Source organism: Rattus norvegicus, chromosome 7, assembly GCF_036323735.1.
Source record: "Rattus norvegicus strain BN/NHsdMcwi chromosome 7, GRCr8, whole genome shotgun sequence".
NCBI classification, from domain to species: Eukaryota; Metazoa; Chordata; class Mammalia; order Rodentia; family Muridae; genus Rattus; species Rattus norvegicus.
Window position 1 is genome coordinate 11551150 of NC_086025.1, and position 20486 is coordinate 11571635.

Below are 20486 nucleotides of genomic sequence, written 5' to 3' on the forward strand. Positions count from 1 at the left end.
GATCCATGTCACCCGCTGTTAGGAGTTCCAACTAGAGTCATCACTATAGCCACCTTGGGCTCTCCCCCAGTCCCAGGTCTCTGGCATATCCTAGAGATGCCCCCCCAAACACCCACAGATGATTTATCTCTCCCCAGCTCTTCCTACATCTGATCCCCTCCCCCACTCTTCTCCACCCCCTCACCCAGTTCCTTTCCCTCCATCCACTTCTGGTATCTATTTCATCTCCCCTTCTGAAAAGACTCCAGCCTTTGGTTCTTCTTCTTTCTTTGAGTCTTTGGTTGGTTGATCTTTGTTGTTTGCTTCCATTGTCTAAAGCATTGACTTGGGCATTTTTCTTTTTTTCTTTTGTGACTGTCATCTAAAAGACCATCTTCTTCTTAGTTTTGGTGGCTTGCACTAAAACCCTGTGCAATCAGAGGGTAAAGCTACCCGTGGTCACAGTAGAGAAAGACTCCTTTAAGATACACAAGCTGGGTTCTGAAGACCAAACTGAAGTAAACCTTGAAGTCAGCAAAGGAGAATTCTACAAGAAGGAAAAAGTTCTAAACTTTGAGGTGAGAAAGAACTTAGACTATCCTAAGAATATTGCATATTTTAATCTTTTTGATGGTATTTTAAATGGAATCGCAGTGTTTTGGTTTGTTTGTTTAAGGTACATAAAACTTCATGTGTCTCTCTTCAAGTAGCTCTTCCACCATTTTTGAGGCAGAGTCTCTCACTACCCAGGAGCTGGACGGGTCATCTAGTGACCGGCCAGCCCAGAAATCCTCATTTTAGAATAGACTCGATGCTAAGATTACAACCTCACCACCAAGTCAGCCTGGCATGTTTTCATGTATGTTCTGCAAATCAAATTCAGATGTTGTGTTTGCAAGGTACTTCACCAGCTGAGCCATCTCCCCAGCTACAGGAATTGTAGTCTTTTTTAAAAAAGATTTATTTTTATTTTTTTAATTATGTGGCGGTGGGGGGTGGATCGGTGCACATAAATGCAAGGGCCTACAGAGGTGCGAGATATCAGATTCCCCTGGGTTAAAGTCAGTTGTAAACCACCTGGTGTGGGTGGTAGTAATGGAAGTCAGGTTCTCAGGAAGAACAATATGTGCTCTTAACCACTGAGCCATCTCTCCAGCCCAGGAATTATTCTTAATTCAGCATTTGGGGGGGGGGGGGTGTTTGTTTGTTTTACTGTTCAAGAGTATACAAACACACAGGATGACTCAGCCGAAGGCACTTCCCAAACCCAAGTGTCTGAGTTTGATCCCGGAACCTATCAAGATGAACTAATTACTGCACAATTCCTTCTCACCAACAAACACACACAAATATGGTATTCGTGTATACTTCAAAACTACTAATATTAGTACTAGTTCGTGAATTCCTTAGGATGTTCCAAATGCAAGACCGAGGTATAGGTTGGTTGACATCTTTCCAAAATCAAGAGAAACGAGAGAGGGAACTCTGCAAAAGCGGCTGAATTTCCAGGCCTAGTTCTCCAGCTTGCCGTTCCCATCCCCCGCCCCTGGAACGCAGTCTCTGAGGTTGTCCTGGTTGCCAAGGGAGCTCTGGGCGCACTCATTCTAGCCACCAGGAAAGAGTGGTGTGTGGTTAGGGGTGGGTGAACCCCTGTTCATTCTCCGAGGGGATCGTGGGCCAAATCCGGGTACCAAGTTAGGAACCATGCCTGTGTTGCTCCCTTCCACCGACCGGGACCAGGACTCGCGTGTTGGAGCTCCAGAATGGCACCAGGCGGCCAAGGCCACGTCCCGCAAGGCACACCTTCTGACCGATCGCTGTGGGAAGGAGGCAGTGACCATGTGGCAGCCCAAGGACAGTGTGCTGGACCCAAACGTGGCGCACCACTTGGGCCGTGCCGCCTACATGGAACCCTGGCGCTTTCGAGTGGAGATGCTCAAAGGGGGCGGCACCGTGGAAAAGCCACCTCCCGGCGAAGGCGTCACGCTATGGAAAGGGAAGATGAAACCCCCGGCCTGGTACGCGCGCCTACCGCTGCCTATGCACCGCGACGCGCGTGCCCAGCAAACCGCCGAGGTGGTGCACGCGCACGCGCGCGGGGCGCGCCTCACCGCCGCCCGCCTGGGCCGCGCGCAGCACCAGATCAATGGGCAGCTGCGGCTGCTGCTGCGCCAGCGAGAGGCCACTGACCGCAGGCTCAGCGAGGTGCGCAAGGGCCTGCTCATCAATGAGCAAAGCGTCAAGTTGCGGGGCTACCGACCCAAATGTGAGAAGGTGCGACCCTCCCCGCCACCACACCAGAGGCACAGGTTGATGCTTCCTTCTGCAGCTAGACAACACGCCCTATGCTCCATCTCCAGCGAGGACACCCCCAGGATAGGGTAGCTATACCTCCCAAGTTCCTAAGCCTGAGTTCCCCCAAAATTGTTACCAAAAGTGAGGTCACAGCCTGTGCCTCCAAGAAAACAGGTTCGGCCATCCATCCTCTATATGCCAAGTAGAACAGCCAAATTAATAGTAAAAAACAGAATAGGTTATTTAACAAATGAGACCATATCACGAAGAAGGACAAAGAGATGACCCTCTTCTATCCATTTTCATTGTCCTGAGAGAGAATAAAGTTTAAAGAGGGTGCCACACTATGCACATCTAAGCTGTGCGAGTTAAGGCGTGGTCCTGCCCATCGCTGACCTTTTGTCTAGGCTCAGTCTCTGGAGCAAGGTGGCCATCCTTCTGGGATGAAAGTTTCTCCTCCAGCTGGCATCAGGCCTTTTCCCTCTCCTATGGGGGATATCTGGAGTGAATTCCTGTTTCCTGGGATCAGATTGAAGGTCTTAGTGTCTCTTTCGAATGTCTTCGTTCCTATCAGGGTACTTCCAAAAGGACAGCCCAGATGCCTTTTCCCAATAGACAAACTGTTTGAAATCCTCCCAGCTACGAGGGTAGACAGCCCCCCACCCCAAGTCACATTGCATAAAAATCTTTCCAGAGAGGGAAATTCGCAAACCCAAGTTTGAGTATCACATCACTTCTGCCCCTGCTCCAAGAAGTTCCCAGACTCACAGAATCTGCCTCTGCCAAGAGGCCATGATGCCTCAATTTCAAGGATGAAACACGCCCTCAGACCTGGTTAAGAAGAGCACTTGATGATTCCTTGGGCCTCAAACAAAAAGAATCCACACAAAACAAACAAACTAACAAACAACAAATAAATAAGTCATTCCTGAGCTGGAGAGAGAGCTCAGTGAGTTAGAACCCTTGCTGTGTGAATACAAAGACCTAAGTTTGAATCCTCTGCATCCACACAAAAGCCGGAATCGGTGGCTTGTGCTGAGAGGGCCTTTAGCCCCAACAGTGAGGGCAGGAAACAGGTATCCCGGAAGCTCACTGGGCAGGCCGCCTCGCCCAAATGGCAAACTTTAAAAAGCCAGTAAACAGCTCCCTGTGCAAGTCATAGGCACACCTCCTGGAAAGACACACCCTCACTCCCCCACGCATTCAACCCATCCCCCACCACCCCACCACCCCCGCTGCCTCCCCAAAGGAACAAAACTCCTCCCCCTGTAAGCGCTGCAGTTCATAGGATGTGGGAGTCCTCTCTACTCTAAAAGATAAAATCGCCTCCCAGCCTTCTCCTGAGAGTAATTCTCCCCTTTCTTTCTAGATCCCAGACAAGGCTGACAGCATGCTTGTCTGGGAGAGAGAGGAACTGAAGTCCATGAAGAGAAAAATGGAGAAAGACATGGAAAGATCGGAGGCCTTGCTCAAGGTTAGGGGGTACCTGGAGAGGGACCCCTGGATGCCTAATACACAAAGGGCTCTGACCTAAGCAGGGATGGATATGGTCGAACTGCATTGTGTACAGCTCTGAAAAAAAAAGTCATAATAAAACTCATTGTGTAAAAGTAAGATATACTAATAAAAACATTTTTAAAAACAGTGAATAAACAAATAGCCCCATTCTCTTGATACCCAGCTGCTAGTCAAGCCTGTCTATAGATTTCTCTTGGTGGAAATTGGATCTGACCATTTCGTCCCTGTTAGCCAAGCACCAAATCTCCACTCAGCACAGTCTCTGGCACACAAGTATTAGGATCCATTTAGGGAAGACATTTTTCGAAGCACCTTGGATTGGACACACTGAGTTACGTCACAGAATCACTTTTGATTATTTTAATTATGCGTATATTGGAAGGGTGTGTGTGTGCAGTGCAGGTGCCCCCAAGAAACCAGTAGTGTCAATTCTTCATTGAGCTGAAATGACCAACAGTTGTAAGGTTCCCATGTAGGTTCTTTCCTTTCATTATATGGGTACTGGGTATCAAACTCATGTCTTCAGGATTAGCTGCAGCCCCCTTCACCTGCTAAAGCCATTTTACCAGCCCTCAGCAGGCTTTCTCTTAATGTCAAATGACAAATGTCTTCAGCCTTGTGTTCTGTATGCCCCGTTATAACTACTCAAGGAGGCCAGAGCAGCTTAAAGTCATCAGACTGGGTGTGTCCGGGAATAGGTTTACAACTGTGTCCTGATTAAAATAAATAGCCAGGGGATGGTGGCACACACCTTTAATCCCAGCACTCAGAAAGCAGAGTCTGGTGAACTTCTATTAGTTTGAGGCTAGCCCAGTCTACAGAGAGAGAGTTCCAGGACAGCCAGGGCTACAGAGAGAAACTGTCTCAGAAAAAAAAAATAGTAATAATAAAAATTAAAGCGGGCCAGCAGTCTGTATGGCTTTGGTTTGCTAACCCCTTCAGAAAACATGCAGAACTATTATCTTGGTTCAGGGTACCAAGAGGCACCAGGAAAATGCATGAGTTACTAAAAGACTGCATCATCTAGGTACGTATGTTTGCAAGGACATATGTGTGCAAAAAGACTTCTATCTGATGAAGTCGGGCCTCAATACAACGAAGAGCTGAGTCAGCTTAAAGGCCCAAGAGCTTTACGAAGGGTTTAGCCCTGCCCCGCTACATTCAAGCTTACTTTCTGCCTTTTTTCTTCCCTGCTACATTCAAGCTTACTTTCTGCCTTGTTTCTTTGGCCCGCAGGCTCTGGCCTCCTGCAGGGACACTCTGGACTTCTACTGTCAGGAAAGGCTGCAAGCTGTGGGACTCATGAACCAGCCGCTGGACAAGGTTCTGGAGCAGGCTGGCCGCCACTCGTGGGTAGACATCACCCGACCCCCAACTCCTCGAACTCAGGGCTTGAAAACGCCTCCTCCTGACCCCGTGGGCGCATACACCCCAGGTAGGCACCACAGAAAGGTGTCTGCTAAAGCTATGCTCCGTAAACCATTACTCGAGTAACAGCCTGGCCTGGCCTCTTTCCCTGGACACTCCCGACAGCACCCATTCATTCACAGGTTCTACTTCAAAAGAAGCCAACCCAAGGCACTATTTAGATTGTCCTCGCTTACGAGCCCTTTCCTGGCCTTTCTCCCAACCCATGGTCCTTCACCGCTGGCCCACCACCATAGAGAGGGGAGAAGGGGAGGAGAGACAAAGGAAGACAAGGAGAGGCCTGTAGCCCCCGTGTACACCCTGTGCTTTCACAGCCTGTGCTAAGGCCTTGTTTGAAGCCAAGCGCTTGTTGATGGAGTCCAAGGACATCTTAGCCGAGCTGGCGAAGAACGAGGTGGACATTCAGAATCAACAACAGGAGATAAGCGATCGTGTATGCAACTCTCTGGCACAGAAGATGCGCGAGACCTTGGAGTTGAAGGTGCCCACACTGCCTGGCTGGGCTCCGGAGAATGGTTACTGCTGGAGTGGTTGGGGAAGGAGGGAACAGTGGCCCAGAACGAAACCCCTGTACCCCCCAATCTCCAGGAAAGAATGACCATGACTTTAGGGCTAATGAGGGGGACTATCCACCGGTGCATGAAATTCAATCAAGAAATGTATGTCACACGGGGCCTCATCAAGGTAAGGTTTGAGGGAGAATAATATTTGGGAAGGGGCAGGTATATGGTAGGCTCGGCCTCACTGCTCCCCAAAACACACTTTGCCAGGGTCCTTTGTTGAAAAGAGACCTGGAGGCGCGAGAGAAACTGAACAGACCCTTGGTTCGCATGTATCAGAGACATGTGGGCACCCAGCTGCCGGAAGCTACTCGCCTTGCCCAGGTATGTCCCCTCCACATCCCCCTAGGTGAGATCATATCCGTAAAAGCTGCCTTCCCCAAGCACACGAGACCAAGGGAAAACTGCTCACTGCCAATCGGCCTCTGACATCAGGCTTTTCAAGTTGCTGGGCCTCACCATTCACGGTTTGGCCTTCCCACAACTCAGAAACTCTTAACATAAATTGCTCACACGTGTTCTACCATTCTTAGTGCTGTAAGAACATCCCTCCCTCAGCCATCTCAGCCATTTAGTATTTGTGTTTTGTTTTGCTTTTTTGTTTTGTTTTGGTTTTCTGGCAAACCTGGCCCAGCTTTTTTCCCTCCAAGCTCTGCCTTGACCCTCCCCAGAATGACTTTGCGAGCTCCACTACTTCCTAAAAGCCGCACCCCTCCCCCAGAATGCCCACGCCCCTCCCAAGCGCGGCCACGCCCCTTCTCCACAAGCCCTGATCCCGCTCAGACAGGCGCTGTCTCTCTATTAAAGAACAGTCCCTCCACTGTAAGGGCCCTGCTCTCTTTGCCAGGGTCTGCCCCCCCCCCCGCCGCGCCCCCAGCTCAACCTGGCAGCTTCTTCGCCAAGGCTTTGCCCTTCCCCATCAAGATATCTGCCCCCTCCCTTTCTAGGGTACTGACCTGCTAACCCGCCACAACTTGCAAATGGAAAAGAACTTAAAAGAACTCCGTACAACACACGACAACCTCGCCTGGAGCCTCAACTGCAAAAAGATAGGACACGATGTGGACTATGATGTGGTGCGTCTGCGCCTACGCCAGCTCCACCCGCACGTGTGCTATGAGCAGGCGAAGCGCCTGATCAACGACTGGGACCCTCGCACACCACCACCGTGCAGCCGAACCAATACCTCCTCCAAGTGATCACAGCTAGCCTTGGCCCTGGGCAGCTGGAGCGGATGCCCCCAGATAAACGGCCCTCCCTTCCCTCTGACTAACCTTCCCTCCAAACGCCCTCTAACAGAAGTATAATTAAAATATATTATCATTATTATCCACCTACTGTACGTCAATCACACCGCAAAACCTAGAGTCTCCTCGAAGTCAAATTGTTAGGATTTAAATCCCAGCTGCTGGTTTCAAGCTGTGCGGCCTTGGGCAAGTCCCTGCCCTTCTCTGACCTCAGTCTTTCAGGCCTGTAAAATGAATATTATAGCACCCATTTTTAACCGGTTGTGGTAATAACAGATGAATATATCAGCAGAAGGGCTGTAGCACAGTCGCTGCCTATCAGAACTTGAGCAGTAACATACGCTGATATTAACAGTCCCATGTTACAGTGGAGGAAACTGAGTCATAGAGAGGGTAAGTCGCTTGCCCAAGCTTCATCCACCGCCTGCCCTCTTAGCAGAATGCCTCTGACATCTGCTTCTGTCCTCATACCACAAAGTACCAGGCCCTGAACTAGGCAGGTTGCAGCAGTGGGCACAGCTTAAATGGCCACTGCCCTTGTGAAGCTCTCCAATCTGTTCCTCCCCCCCCCCCCCCCCCCAGCCACAGTGTTCTTTTGGGAGAGACCCTCGAGTGGCCCTGTTCATGTCCAGTTGTAGCTCAGTGCCTCATGTGTGCTCTGGTAACCTTGAACACCAGCAAAGAACTCTGTGATCTGTTCTCCCTAGATTCCAGGGCCTGAGATCCACGGACAAAGAGGGGCGAGTGATTTTTGCCGTCTCACTTTGAATCTAAATCCATGGATTCAACAAGGGTCAACTTGAAAAGTCTCAGGACTCCTAGGGATCAGACTTCTACATCAGCACCTGTCAGTCTCTTCCGGAAACCAATCAGGAAGGAGTACATGAAACCTAAGGGAATTGTGGGAAGTTTCTGTTTGCTTGCTTGCCTTTTGTTTTTTGGGTGTTGTTGTTGTTGTTTGTTGTTGTTTTGTTGTTTAATTATGTGTACTTGTTTTGCGAGGTCTGTGGGCATGTGCATGCAGTTGACCCCAGAGGCCAGAAGAGGGCATCAGATCCCTAGAGCTGGAGTAATAGGGTGTTGTGAGCCACCTTTTTGTTGATGCTGGGAGCTGAGCACTAAATTCCCACCCTCTGCCAAGAGCAGTACACACTCTTAACCACAGAGCCAACTCTCCAGTCCTCAACACAAGGGAACTTAGTAAAGAAATGATGATTGATCCTCACCGATCAGATCCCATATTTGTGCATGCCCCAAAAAATTTATAACCACCAATCAATACTGATGTGTGTGAGGTCATTTGCTGCCACTGAGCACTGAAAGTTTCCAGCCATTCTGACTCCACAGGCTCCCCTAGCAGGGACAAAGCAGAAGAGGCCCTTCCTCCTGGCTTCAGCATCCTAACTGAGAACAAGCGCTCTCCTGGCAGTCTGTGTTTTGCACTTCTCGTGCTTTTGGATAGTGGCTTCACTGTTTCGGATGACATCCCATGCTTAGTGCTGAAACACTGTCCAAGGTCTCTGACCCAAAAAGTCGTGTTGTGTCTTGGAGGAAAAAATAAAACGTACTGCAAGGTGTGTTGGTTGACACAGATCGGTCATGCCAGCATTTGGGTGGAGGTAGGAAGATCAAGAGTTCACCCTCAGATACACAGTAAGCTCGAGGTCAGCCTGGGCTAGGAGAAACATTCCCTTAAAAAAGAAAGAAAGAAAAAGGCTGGGCTAAGCCAAACATTTCTACCACCTCCCCGAAGGCCCGGAAAACGCCGCGGAAGAGGGGGTGGAAGACGGTAAGAACCAGAAGATAAGGCAAAGGGCTAAGGAATGCCATCGTCGGGACAAGACAGTTGTAATCATGAACTCGTACCAGCTGAGGCAGCCTGCCTCTGGGCCTACGCAAGACTGAGCCGGTCAACAGTCAGATACGGATCGGGGAGGGACTCGTGGCACCCTACTCCTCCCTGATGAATAGTAGCTCCTGATAGACTCCTACAGGGAGTCAGTGTCTTGAATGGAGAGTCCATTGATAAACACACCAGGATCCAGTCGTTAGGTCCAATCCAATGGTCACACAGACGTCGTTGGTTAAGCTCAGTGGGTAACAGAACAGAAAGACAACAACCCGAAAAGGCAATAGATTGGAATGGGAGGGGCATATGGGGTGGTGGGTGGGTGGGTGACCAGAACATATCATAAACCCGGATGAGACTGCCAATGAACAATCTTAATAAAAGGGGAGACGAGGAGGTGTATCAATCAGGAAACTGAGGGCCCGAATTCAGATCCCCAACACCCATATCAAAGCCAGACCCGGCAACTGAGTCTGAATCCTCAGAGCTTCCTCCCCAGAGCTCATTGGTCAGCCTGTCTAACCAATCTGGTAAGCTTATTCACTTAGACACTGTGTCAAAAGTAACATGAGGAGTAACAGAAGAGACCAACTGACGTCAACCTCTAGCCTCCATATTCACACATGTACACATAAACCAAATGCATGGACGCATGCGCACACACGCCAAGCGTCACGTCGTATAAGCTTCGTTCGGGCACGCATTACAATGTTGTTTACCCGTAAACAGGTCAACGAGATCCAAGTCCTAAGTAAAGTGCCTTTAAACAGAAGCTGAAAACAAGGCTGGGTGTGGATTATTTGGTGGAATTGTAGTCAGAAGCGTCATTTCCCAAAGGAGCCACAGTTCCACGTCCGCTGATTCAGTACTCACAGGGGCTTTGTGAAACATAGCTACGATCACTAACGAGAATGTTCCTTACAAAGATGTGAGTCATGTGCTAGAAAACAACCCGGACAGGGCGGCCTAATATTAACTCCTGCAGTTTTCCAAAGGTGGGGTCTCCAGGACCAGAATCAAGAAGCTGTTAGGAGATTCTTCAGGGTGAACCCCACCGGCTGCTTTCCCTGTAGGTAGAGCCTCCCGTTTTTAAGCTCCAGCACTGCCTTCCCTGAGCACAGGACTGCTTGTTGATTCTCAGAAACCACCCTCAGGGATGCAAATGGTCTTTCTGCAAGCGATGCCTTGCCCCATGCCACTGCCCCCATCGTTGCTGACACAGCCCCATTTGTCACCCAGCCTTACACAATATTCCCAGGCGGCATTTGCACAATCCTACAGAGGTGTCAGCTGCTCCCCAAGGGTTGAGTTCCAGGGACTCTGCAAGACACTTTCTCTGGGAGGCCATAAGGCGGTGTCAAATCCACACCTTAGAGAAGAGGGACGAGGCTGGGGGCAGTGATGAGGCTCAGATATGGCACTCAGTGAGTGCAAGGCTCTGTCTAACCTGTAAGTACTTGCAACCCAAACAAGAAACAATAGTAAGAGTTGGCCAGCAGAGCTATGCCAATGAAAAGCTTCCACACAGCAAAGAGATCCATCACTGGAGAGGCAGGGATGCCTCCAGGATAGAAAAGAATATTTTATCAGCATCACTGAGGAATAGGTTAATGTCCAGAAGTTCTCAATCTGTGGGTCATAATCCCTTTGGGGGAGGGGGGTTCAAACAACCTTGTCACAGGGGTCATGTAAGATTATTGGAAAACACAGATATGACATTGCCATTTATAACAGTAGCAAAATTACAGTTATGAAGTAGCAATGAAAATAACTTTATGGTTGGGGTCAGCACAGCATGAGGAACTATTTTAAAGTGTCACAGCCTTAGGAAGATTAAAAACCACTGGCCCAGACTATATGTGGAACTGGAAGGTCTTAATCCAAATGGATACTCCAGTATGAAATTGGGAGGTGAAATGAACAAATGCCTCTCAAAAGAAGAAACAGTCCAGGCCTGCAAATCTTCCCTTCCATACTGAACACACCCGGCTCACTTGTTTGACGGCCTTATTAATCTCACTCTGATTAATCCCATCTCCCTGCTGGGCCTAGGGAGATGGCACAACACAAACCTCTGAGGTTAAAACATTCCACGTTGGAAGGAAACCTCCTAAGACATAGGATGTAAGGCAAGAGTGAAACAACACATTCATTTAGGACAGAACATTTTCAAGGAAGTGAAATAGGTTATACTAGGGGATTCAGGGTGAACACTGCATCCTAAAGGGAAGACAGAACTATACAACTCAAAACAACATCAGGAAATTCCTGAAACAGAATAGATTTAATCACATTCAATCCCTTCCTCTGCAATATTTATAAGCCTAAACAGAGACTTGATGCACCCAGGGTGGGGGAATAACCAGGAGGACCTCACCCTCTCATAGAAGAAGGGGAGGGGTATATGGGGGAAGATCTCTGTGAGGGGGAGACTGGGAGACGGGCAGAGTTTAGGATGTAAATAAATAAATTAATTTAAAAAAAAAGACTGCCTAGAGTCACTCTCAGAGAAGATAAGATACCTAGAAGACTCTCAGACAAGACAAGCTTCTGAGAAGAGGCACAGACCAACTGAGTTACGTGGAAAGGACACCCTCTAACCTGCTAAGTGGCTATAGATGGGGCACTGAACTCCAGGGTTCCACCTCTCATTCCTGGGTGGGCTTTGGTGATGCAGCTGTCTTTGAGTCATTTTGTGTTCTCTAAGCAACCTCTCACCCACATTCCTATAATTAACCCCAATGAAATCAACTAGTTCACCAAGTTAGACTTTAGTAGTATCCTTACTTTGGTCTGCTCTGTCATTGGTTCCCTAACTGGGGTCAGCAGAAATTTCTTCACATCTCCCCCAGAAACAGTGTCACAACACACACATGCACACACACCCACACACACATGCACACAAACACACACACACACACACGCATGCACATGAACACACATACACATGCACACACACATGCACACGTGCACACATGTGTTCGAATGTAAATGAACAAACAATGCACTATTAAATATGAGAAGTATTTGTGCTTTTGTTTGTTTGTTTACTTGCTTGCTTACTTACTTATTGTGACAAGAATTTCACTAAGTAGTCCAGACTGACTTGAACTCAAAATCCTCCTGCCTCAGACTCTGTGTAATGGAGATTACAAGTATGTGTTACTAGACAGAGCAACTTTGTATGCAAAATATCCTATTGATTTAACTCTTGTATGCACCCATTTTTGTTACTGTAACTAAATACTTCAGGCTTGGTAACTTTATAAAGAAAAATAACTCATTTAGCTCATACTTCTAGAGACTCAAAGACACAGAAAATGGGACCAGGTCAGCTTTGGTGAGAACCTAGGAAAGATAACGTGTATAACCATGAGAAAGCCCACCTGTGGTCTTCTAATTAGAAATGGTCTCCATATGTTCATATACTGAATGCTTGGCCTTAAAAGCCCATGAGACTGTGATATCATTGTCCTACCTCCCTCCCTCCTTCCTTCCCTCCCTCCCTTCTTTTTTCCCTTCCTCCCTCTCCCCCTCCCTCCCTTCCTCAAGCTTGAGAGTCAGATACAAGCTCTCAGCTACTGTTCCAACTGCCTGTCTGCTGCCATTCTCCCTACCTGATGGTCATGGTCACACCCTCTGACCTGTAAGCACCCAATAAACTTTTCTATACATTCCTTGGCCATGATGTCTTCTCATAGCAATACAAAAGAAACTAAGACATTATCCCAGGCCAGAAAGACAGGGATGAGCTTAGGACCAGGCTTGTTCTTACAACTCTCACTAGAACTAAATCCTAGCTACCCTCATCCCATGTCTCCCTCCCAGCTTCACATCTCTTGGTGTTAAACAACCCTAATCTTTCGAAAACAGTGGCAATAACTGGGGGCTAAACATTCCAGTATATGAGTCGATGGGAGACATTCTGACTCAAAGACCACAGGTGCGTTTCCTCATGATTATACACTATCTTTCATAGGTCCTCACCGGAGCTGACCTGACTCCATTTTCTGTGCCCTTTCATCTCTAGAAGTTATGAGCTAAATGAAGTATTTTCTTTATAACATTACCAAGCCTGAGATATTTAGTCATAGTAATAAAAATGGGTAGATACAAGAGTAAAACCAATAGAATATTTTGCATACGAAAGCTGGTTAGTGTTCCTCACATGTGCATAGCTATTCGGCCCTCTAATGGTAGATGGACTTCATGTCTTAGGGTTTCCATTACTGTGAAGAGACACCATGGCCAAGACAATTCTTATAAGGACATTTAACTGGAGCTGGCTTATAAGATTCTGAGGTTCCATCCATTATTATCATTGTAGGAAGCATGGCAGGATCCAGACAAGCATGGCACTGGAGAAGCTGTGAACTCCACTCCATCCAAAGGAAGCCAGGAGCAGACTGTCTTCCAGGTAGCTAGGAGAAGGGTCTCAAAGCCAACCCCCACAGAGACACACTTCCTCCAACGAGACCACACCCACTCCAATGAGACCACATCTACTCCAACAAGGCCACACCCACTCCAACAAGGCCACACCTACTCCAACAAGGCCATACCTATTCCAACAAGCCAATACTTCCAATAATGCCACTCCCTGGGCCAATCATATTCAAACACATTTCACTTCTTAAAGATACCTGCAACTGTTAACACCTCTACACTAAAGACCAGGCTTCCAAGTCTTTGAGGGGAGGGAGAACCACACTCAAATCATAGCACTCCTAATAATCTTAAATACATCTGTTTCCTTCTAGCCCCACCTCACTTTGTGACCCATGCCACCATCTGCCTGCGTGTTGCTGTGAAGCCTCCTGTCTGGTTGTCTGCACTAGTTCCTTTGCTGTTGCTCTGATGAAAATATCATGACCAAACACAACATAAGGAAGAGAGGGTTTCTTTTAGCTCATGGTTCCAGAGCAGTGATTCTCAACCTTTCCTGATGTGTACTGTAACACTTTAGTACACTTCCTCATGTTGTGGTGTCCCTTAACCATAAAGTCATTTTGTCGCTACTTCATAACTACAGTTTTTCTACTGTTATGAATCATAATGTAGATGTCCGTTGTACAGGATATCTTAGATGGATTGTTCACAACCCACAAGTTGAGAAACACTGTTACAAAGGAGCATAGTCCATCCTTGTGGGGAAAACATGGCAGCAGGAGTAGGAAGCTGGCCGATGACATGTGTATCCACACATAGGAAGCTAAGAAAGCCAACAGGAAGTAGAGATTATAAACCCTCAGATTATAAACCCTTAATGACATAATTCTTCCAGCAAAGTTCTGCCTCCTAAAGGTTTCACAACCTCCTCCAACAGTACCACCACCTGGCATCTAAGTGTCCAAATGCATGAACCTATGGGGGACATCTCATTCAAAGCACAACAGTGTCCACGCGTGTCTCCAGCATTCTAGTCATCATCACCCACTACGGTGCCCACTGCCCCTGGAACAGGGTTTTATTATGGCCCTAAAGGCTGTGACCCCCAGCTCCTCCTCAAGTTCCCCCCATCTCAAACAACTCTCTCTTGACTTCAGCCGATTTCCATTTCAATATAAATCTGTTATTAATATTATAATAAAGTACCATGAGTTTAGTGCTTTGAACCTTTAGGAAGAGTCTAGAGCTAGAAATCCCAAACAGGTTTACTGTTTAATAGGACAGTTAGTACTTGCCTTGCAAACATGAGGACCTGCGTTTGATATGATACCTGTAACTCCAATTGTTTCAAATGCCTATTTTTAATGATGGTTCTTAAATGCTTTAACCTCCCTTTTAGCCCACCACCCTCCAGAGGTAGTAGAAAAGAAAGGACACCGGGGAAGTGGACCTTTTTAAAAATTAATTTAAAACTTTCCTATTGGCTAGCATGCAGCAATCATTCACAGGACACCCGAACCATTCCCCTGTGGAGAAATGACCTTGCGCAAGTTAATTCTCCTGAAATCTGTTTCCCAGCAGTAATTTTCCATCGAGGTTTTTTCTTGGGTCACTAACATTCCCTCCTTTCATTCTTTCCCACTTCATTCTTCACCCATTTCTGAACACGCAAACATACTGGTGACTCTTAGTTGTAAGAACAACCACAGTTGCGGATTTCCGATAATTACTCTTTTATCTCCGCCTCATGCCTCGTTGAGAAGCACGGCTCTTACAGCGATCGCTAATTGTTCTGAAGTCATCACATCCTAGCGAGTCATGAAGCTCCCTGAAGTCCCATCTCAGCATCAGCCTCTGGCCACCTCATGGGCACGAACCAGGGCCTGTTCAGAGGGAAAGGGAGAGTCTGGAAGGCACAGAGATCTTCCCCACCTCAGTTAGGGTCTACTGGGCATGTAAGGTCCCTCCCAGGTCCTGGGTGCTGGTCCTTTCATCTAAGACAAGAAAGTGATCATAGACAGGAAATGATAGATTCCAAAAGCATCCTAAGGTCAGGGGAGATGGCTCTGGGGTTAAAGCATTTGCTGCAGAAGCCAAAAAAACAGAGATCCAATCCCCAGAAATCCACATGAGTCAATGTTGGATTCTTGGGGCAGCCCAACTAAAACTCCAGTCTTGGAAGGGATCCCAGGACAAGCTGGCTAATAAGATTAGGCATCTCAGGAAGCTCTTGGTCTGACTGAGAGACCCTGCCTCAGCAAATAAGGTGGGAGAGTGATGGGTAATGATTGGATTTTGTGCTTCCATATCCACGTACACAACACACAAACACAAACATACACCAATGGGGGGAGGGGGTACCAAGGAGTCCAATACTCCCTAAAACACAGAACTCCCCTAAGTGTTTAGATGTATCAACCCAAGTGACACTCCGGTAATGTGGGAATCAGTATCTTTTCGTTATAGACTGAGAAACTGAATCACCAAGGGTTACCCAACTGAAGACAGCAATGTCAAAGCCCAAGCCAGCACACTGGGCTGTAGAGCCTCTGCTTCACTCCATTACATTTGTGTGTCTTCTACTCAGTTATATGGTTCTACAGAGTGAAGCTTTCCTCTTCACTACACACACACACACACACACACACACACACACACACACACACACACACCTATTCTTTCTCTTCATTGTGTTTGGGGGATGGGGTGTCCATGCAGAGAACATCGGATACCAGGCTCTATCAGTCTCTGCCTTCTCTAGAGACAGGGTCTCCCGCTGAAACTGGAGCTAGGCTCTCAGCCAGCAATCCCCAACAATCATCCTGCTTCCACTCCCCACAGCACCAAGGCCACAATCACGCATGCCTAGTTTTTCACTTGGGTGTTAAGGTTTTGAACTCAAGTCTTCATGATTGTGTAGAAAGCCCTCTTACCCACTGAGCCATCTCTCTAATCCATTCCCCAAAATGCACACACACACACGCACACACACACACACACACACACACACACACACACACACACACACACACCCTTTTAAATTTTTCTTCAATTTCAAGTGGACTGGGTGTTTTGCCTGCATGTGTCTGTTCATATGTATACGCAGTTCCTGCAGAGGTCAGAAGAGGGTGTTGGATCCTCTGGAGTTACAGGCAATTGTGAGCTACCATATGGGTGCTGAGAATTGAACACAGGGCCTCTGGAGGAGCAGCCAGTATTTTTAATCACTGTGCATTCTAGCTCCAAGACATATACTCTTTATAACAAACTAAAAAAAAAAATAGAAATTGAAACAACATGAGTCTGGCCAAAAGGTGTAACAGAACAGAAGTCATAGCCAGGGCCATGAGGGAAGAGTGTACTTGGCCAAAGTCAGGAACAAAACTACTTTTGCCACTGATCTCTTGGGTCTCCAGAACAAAGGATCTTTGGTAGCTTGTGTGGTCTTCTAGGCTTTCAGGCTTGTTTTCTTCCACTGACTTCACCCAAGGCTGTGGAGCAAGGGAAGTAAGAGAAGTCAAGAGTCCGAGCTACCTTCAACATCCATGACACCACCTCGGTTCTCCTTAAACTTCACATGGATTTTCCCCCATAGGGAAGCACAGTGGTTAGTAGGTTTCAAGTTCTGATGTTTAAAATCCTGAGAGAGTATTATAAACTCTTCCTCTGGAAAGTAAGGGCCAGGTAATGGGAGACCTTCACCTAAGGATGCTTACCTCAAGCATGAGGTCCTGTGTTCAAATCCCCAGCACCCACTCAAAAAGACAATAAATGCCACCTATACCCCTAGTGCTGGGGAAGCAGGGATGGTAGACTCACTGTGCCTTGCTAGCTCCCAGCCTAGTTCCAGGTTCAGCGAGAGACCTTTGTCCACAGGGAATAAGGTGGAGAGTCTTAGAGTGACAAAGCAGACATTCCTCTGGCCTCCGCACATATGCATGTGCCACACATGAACTCACACACAAAGATAAGGCTACCCTACCTGAACTTTAAGTATTCTGTGTTCCTTACTAACTATATGTCTTATATGTGTAGGCCAAATCATTTCATATTACAGTCATGTACCGGGATATCACACTGTACCACATGCTTATGCAGAATGGCATGTCCATTGAGAACACCATGTGCTTTTGTGCGAGGTAAAATACGCGTTATGTGTCCCTTGCCGTGATGAGATATCAACCCGTCTCTACAGAAAATTGCAAATGAGGTGCAAGAAACCAAGCAGTGGGAGATCAAGCTCTTCCACCTGGCCTGGGAGCGCAGGCCTGTGATCTCAGCTGCCCTATTACCTGAGGCAAGAGGATTTGCAAGGAAAAAGATGGTTTGGGAGGCAACCTGATAGTCAAAGGCTTGCCCAGCTTGTGTGAGACCCTAGGTTCACTTCCCAAGACTAAAAGACTAAATCAGTATTTTTCACAGCTAATGATGTAGCTTAGTAATAGGACATTTACCCAGTATGTGTAAGGTCCTGACTAACAAGTGAAAACAGAAAAGAAAAAAACAGAAGGGGGGATAAAGAAGGGAGATTGGACACAAGGGATGGGAGGGGAAGGGAGAGGGAATGAGACAGAGAGGAAAGGGAAGGGGATTAAGCTTTACCCAACAATAACAACTCCTATGGTTATTGCTGCCACTAAACCTGTCTGTACTTTTATTGTAAATACATGTAGTAATAAATACCAGAAGGGATATTTACAAATAAAATCAATGTTCCATGAGAAGGCCTGAAAACTCACAGCCACACAGCAGCCCTTCTTATTGGTTGTCAAACTAGTGTCTTGCAAAACTTGTATCTGTTCAAGGACGTGAGCGCCCGAGGCACTTGGGCATCTTCCCAGACTATGCCTGACAAAATCCTGCCTAACAAGATGCTACCCTATCTTACCAGTGCCATGTGTAGGGAGTTGTTTAGGCTCCAAGGCAGCCTGGGATGACAGAAAGCCGTCCCAAGTACTGGAGCAACTCTACCCCCATTTACTCTCTTTCGTCACCATGAATCTCTCTTCTGTTGCTCAGGATACAGGGGAAAGCATCAGGTCCTGCACCAGTACCATGCACTGGTGACACAGAGTACAGGCTACAGCAGAGAAAATACTCAGAGGCTGCAAAGACACGAAGATTGGTTCCAGCACACAGATACCATAAAGGTAGATATTCAAGTCCCTTGTATGGATAGTGCCATAGGACAAATGACATGACCCAGTGAGTGAAGTTGATTGACAGCAGTCCTAAAGACCAGTCCAATTCTCAGAACCTGCATAGTGGAAGGAGAGAATCAGCTCCTACAAGTTGTCCTCCGACCTTCACACACATGCTACAGCATGCATGGTCCCATGTTCGTATACAAAATAATAAGTGTAATAACAATTTAAATACCATTAAATGTGTACAGTGAATGTATAGGCAGCTTTCAATGTACTTTTTTTTTCTTTTAAAAGACGTGGTCTCAGGTAGCCCAGGCCGACCTGAAACACCATAAGTAACTGAAACGATTTTGAATTTCTAATCCTCTGCCCCCACCTCCCAGTGCCGGGATGAAGTGTGAGCCTCCCATATAGAGTTGTATGCCGCGCTAGGGGAAAACGCAGGGCTCCACGTGTGTTAGACAAGCAATCACCAGCCAAGCTACACCCCCAGTCCTTTTGAACAGCTTTTAAATTGCATTTTTACTTATTTATTTATTTATGTGTGTGTCTCTGTCTGTCTGTCTGTCTGCGTGTGTGCCATAGGTACTAGGGCCTGAAGAGGCTAGAAAGTGGGGTTGGATTCCCCTGGATCTGGTGTTGCTGATGGCTGTGAAAGTCCAAATTCAAGTCCTGTGCAAAAGCAGCAAGCACTCTAAACTGCCGAGCTGTCCCTCCTGCCTCCCTTCTTGGAATTACCTGTGAGTTGTTTATAACACCTAGTCAAATGTCAATGGTATAGAAGGCTGTGCTCTATCACTAATGGGATATTGAGGAAGAACAAGTAACTCTGTGAGACTTTTGGTTTATATCAAACAGCTCAAGATCGAATTCATCATCTTGTGCCACTTGATACCACTGAGGTGTGTATGTGTGTGTGTGTGTGTGTGTGTGTGTGTGTGTGTGTGTGTGTGTGTGTCCTTCATCCCCTCTGACTCTTATACCCCTACACCTCCTCTTATTCCTTACTTTGAGGCAGGGTCCAGACTGACATTGAACATGTGATCCTCCTGCCTCAGTCTCTCAAGTAGCTGGAATTGATGACCTGTGCAGCCAGCTCAGATGTCAACTTTTTCCCAAATTTTTTCTCTTTTCAAAATATATTATTATCATTATCATTATCATTATCATTATATTGGTGTGTGTTCACACACATGTGTGCTCTTGTATTTGGGAGTAAGGTGTGCATGTGGAGGTCAGAGGACAACTTTCAGGAGTGAGTTCTCTCCTTCTACAATGGAAGCCCTGGGGAATTGAACTTCTGTCCTCAAGCTTGGCAGCAAGTACCCTCGCCATTTAAACCACTCACTGGTCCTTCCCCAATTCTTTCAATGAGCAGTTAGTGGGATCCACTGGTGCAGAATCCCATAAATCGAGTGGGCTTCTGTACGCCATAACATGATTATGCCAGGCGAACAACACACCCATCTCCTTATCTGCTTTCGCTCGACAGTGCAATGCTTTAGTATACATTGTCCGTGAGTTGTGCAACAAGTCACTGTAGTGTGCTCCTCCTAGCTCACTGTGGCTTTCAGATAAAGTTTCAGGATACTACTGTTGGCTACGATTGTGAATATCAATCACTTCCTGACATCAAGCCACTAACGATGAATATTAAATATGACACGAGGTGGAATTTGATTCTACCAACCCACAATCTACAACGTGGGCCTCAGTCTGGCTTCTGTCGCTGGGCATATTTTCATGGATCAAAGCCTCAGTCCCACCCCCAATCCTCCTGAACTTTGAGGCAGGTTCTCACTACATAGCCCTAAAACTATCAGGATGCACGAGACCCCTCCCTCTGTAAGGTTATGTACGTGGTAAGGACTCTAGGAAGGGACGTTCTCCGACCTGTCAAGCTGCCTGCAGGTCATTCAGAAAGCTTTGGGATTGCAGTCTTCATGCTCTGTCTTCCAGACTGGGATGAGCTCTGAGTCATTCACTCTCCTATAAGTAACACTTTATCTGCACTCCTGTAAGTAACCCAAATAAACTCATTGTCTCACCAAGTTCAATTCTCTATCTAGGGTGA

At 47.1% G+C, this 20486-nt stretch overlaps 1 protein-coding gene across 4 annotated transcripts; it reads left to right on the top strand.

Moving 5' to 3' along the window:
• Positions 1-399: 399 nt before the first annotated feature.
• Tektl1 (tektin like 1) lies at positions 400-7109 on the top strand. 4 transcript variants are annotated; one of them, XM_039079737.2, is made up of 7 exons: positions 400-557; positions 3644-3748; positions 5029-5227; positions 5535-5701; positions 5809-5904; positions 5991-6104; positions 6728-7109. In XM_039079737.2, the coding sequence occupies exons 2-7, from the start codon at positions 3665-3667 to the stop codon at positions 6977-6979; spliced, it is 912 nt and encodes a 303-aa protein (XP_038935665.1). In that variant the 5' UTR covers positions 400-557; positions 3644-3664; the 3' UTR covers positions 6980-7109. The 4 variants fall into 4 exon arrangements, with proteins under 4 accessions (XP_038935665.1, XP_038935663.1, NP_001020945.1 ...); XM_039079735.2 differs by lacking the exon at positions 400-557 and adding an exon at positions 930-1997; NM_001025774.1 differs by lacking the exon at positions 400-557 and adding an exon at positions 1616-2253 and having other exon boundaries at positions 6728-7107.
• The last annotated feature ends 13377 nt before the right edge of the window (positions 7110-20486 follow it).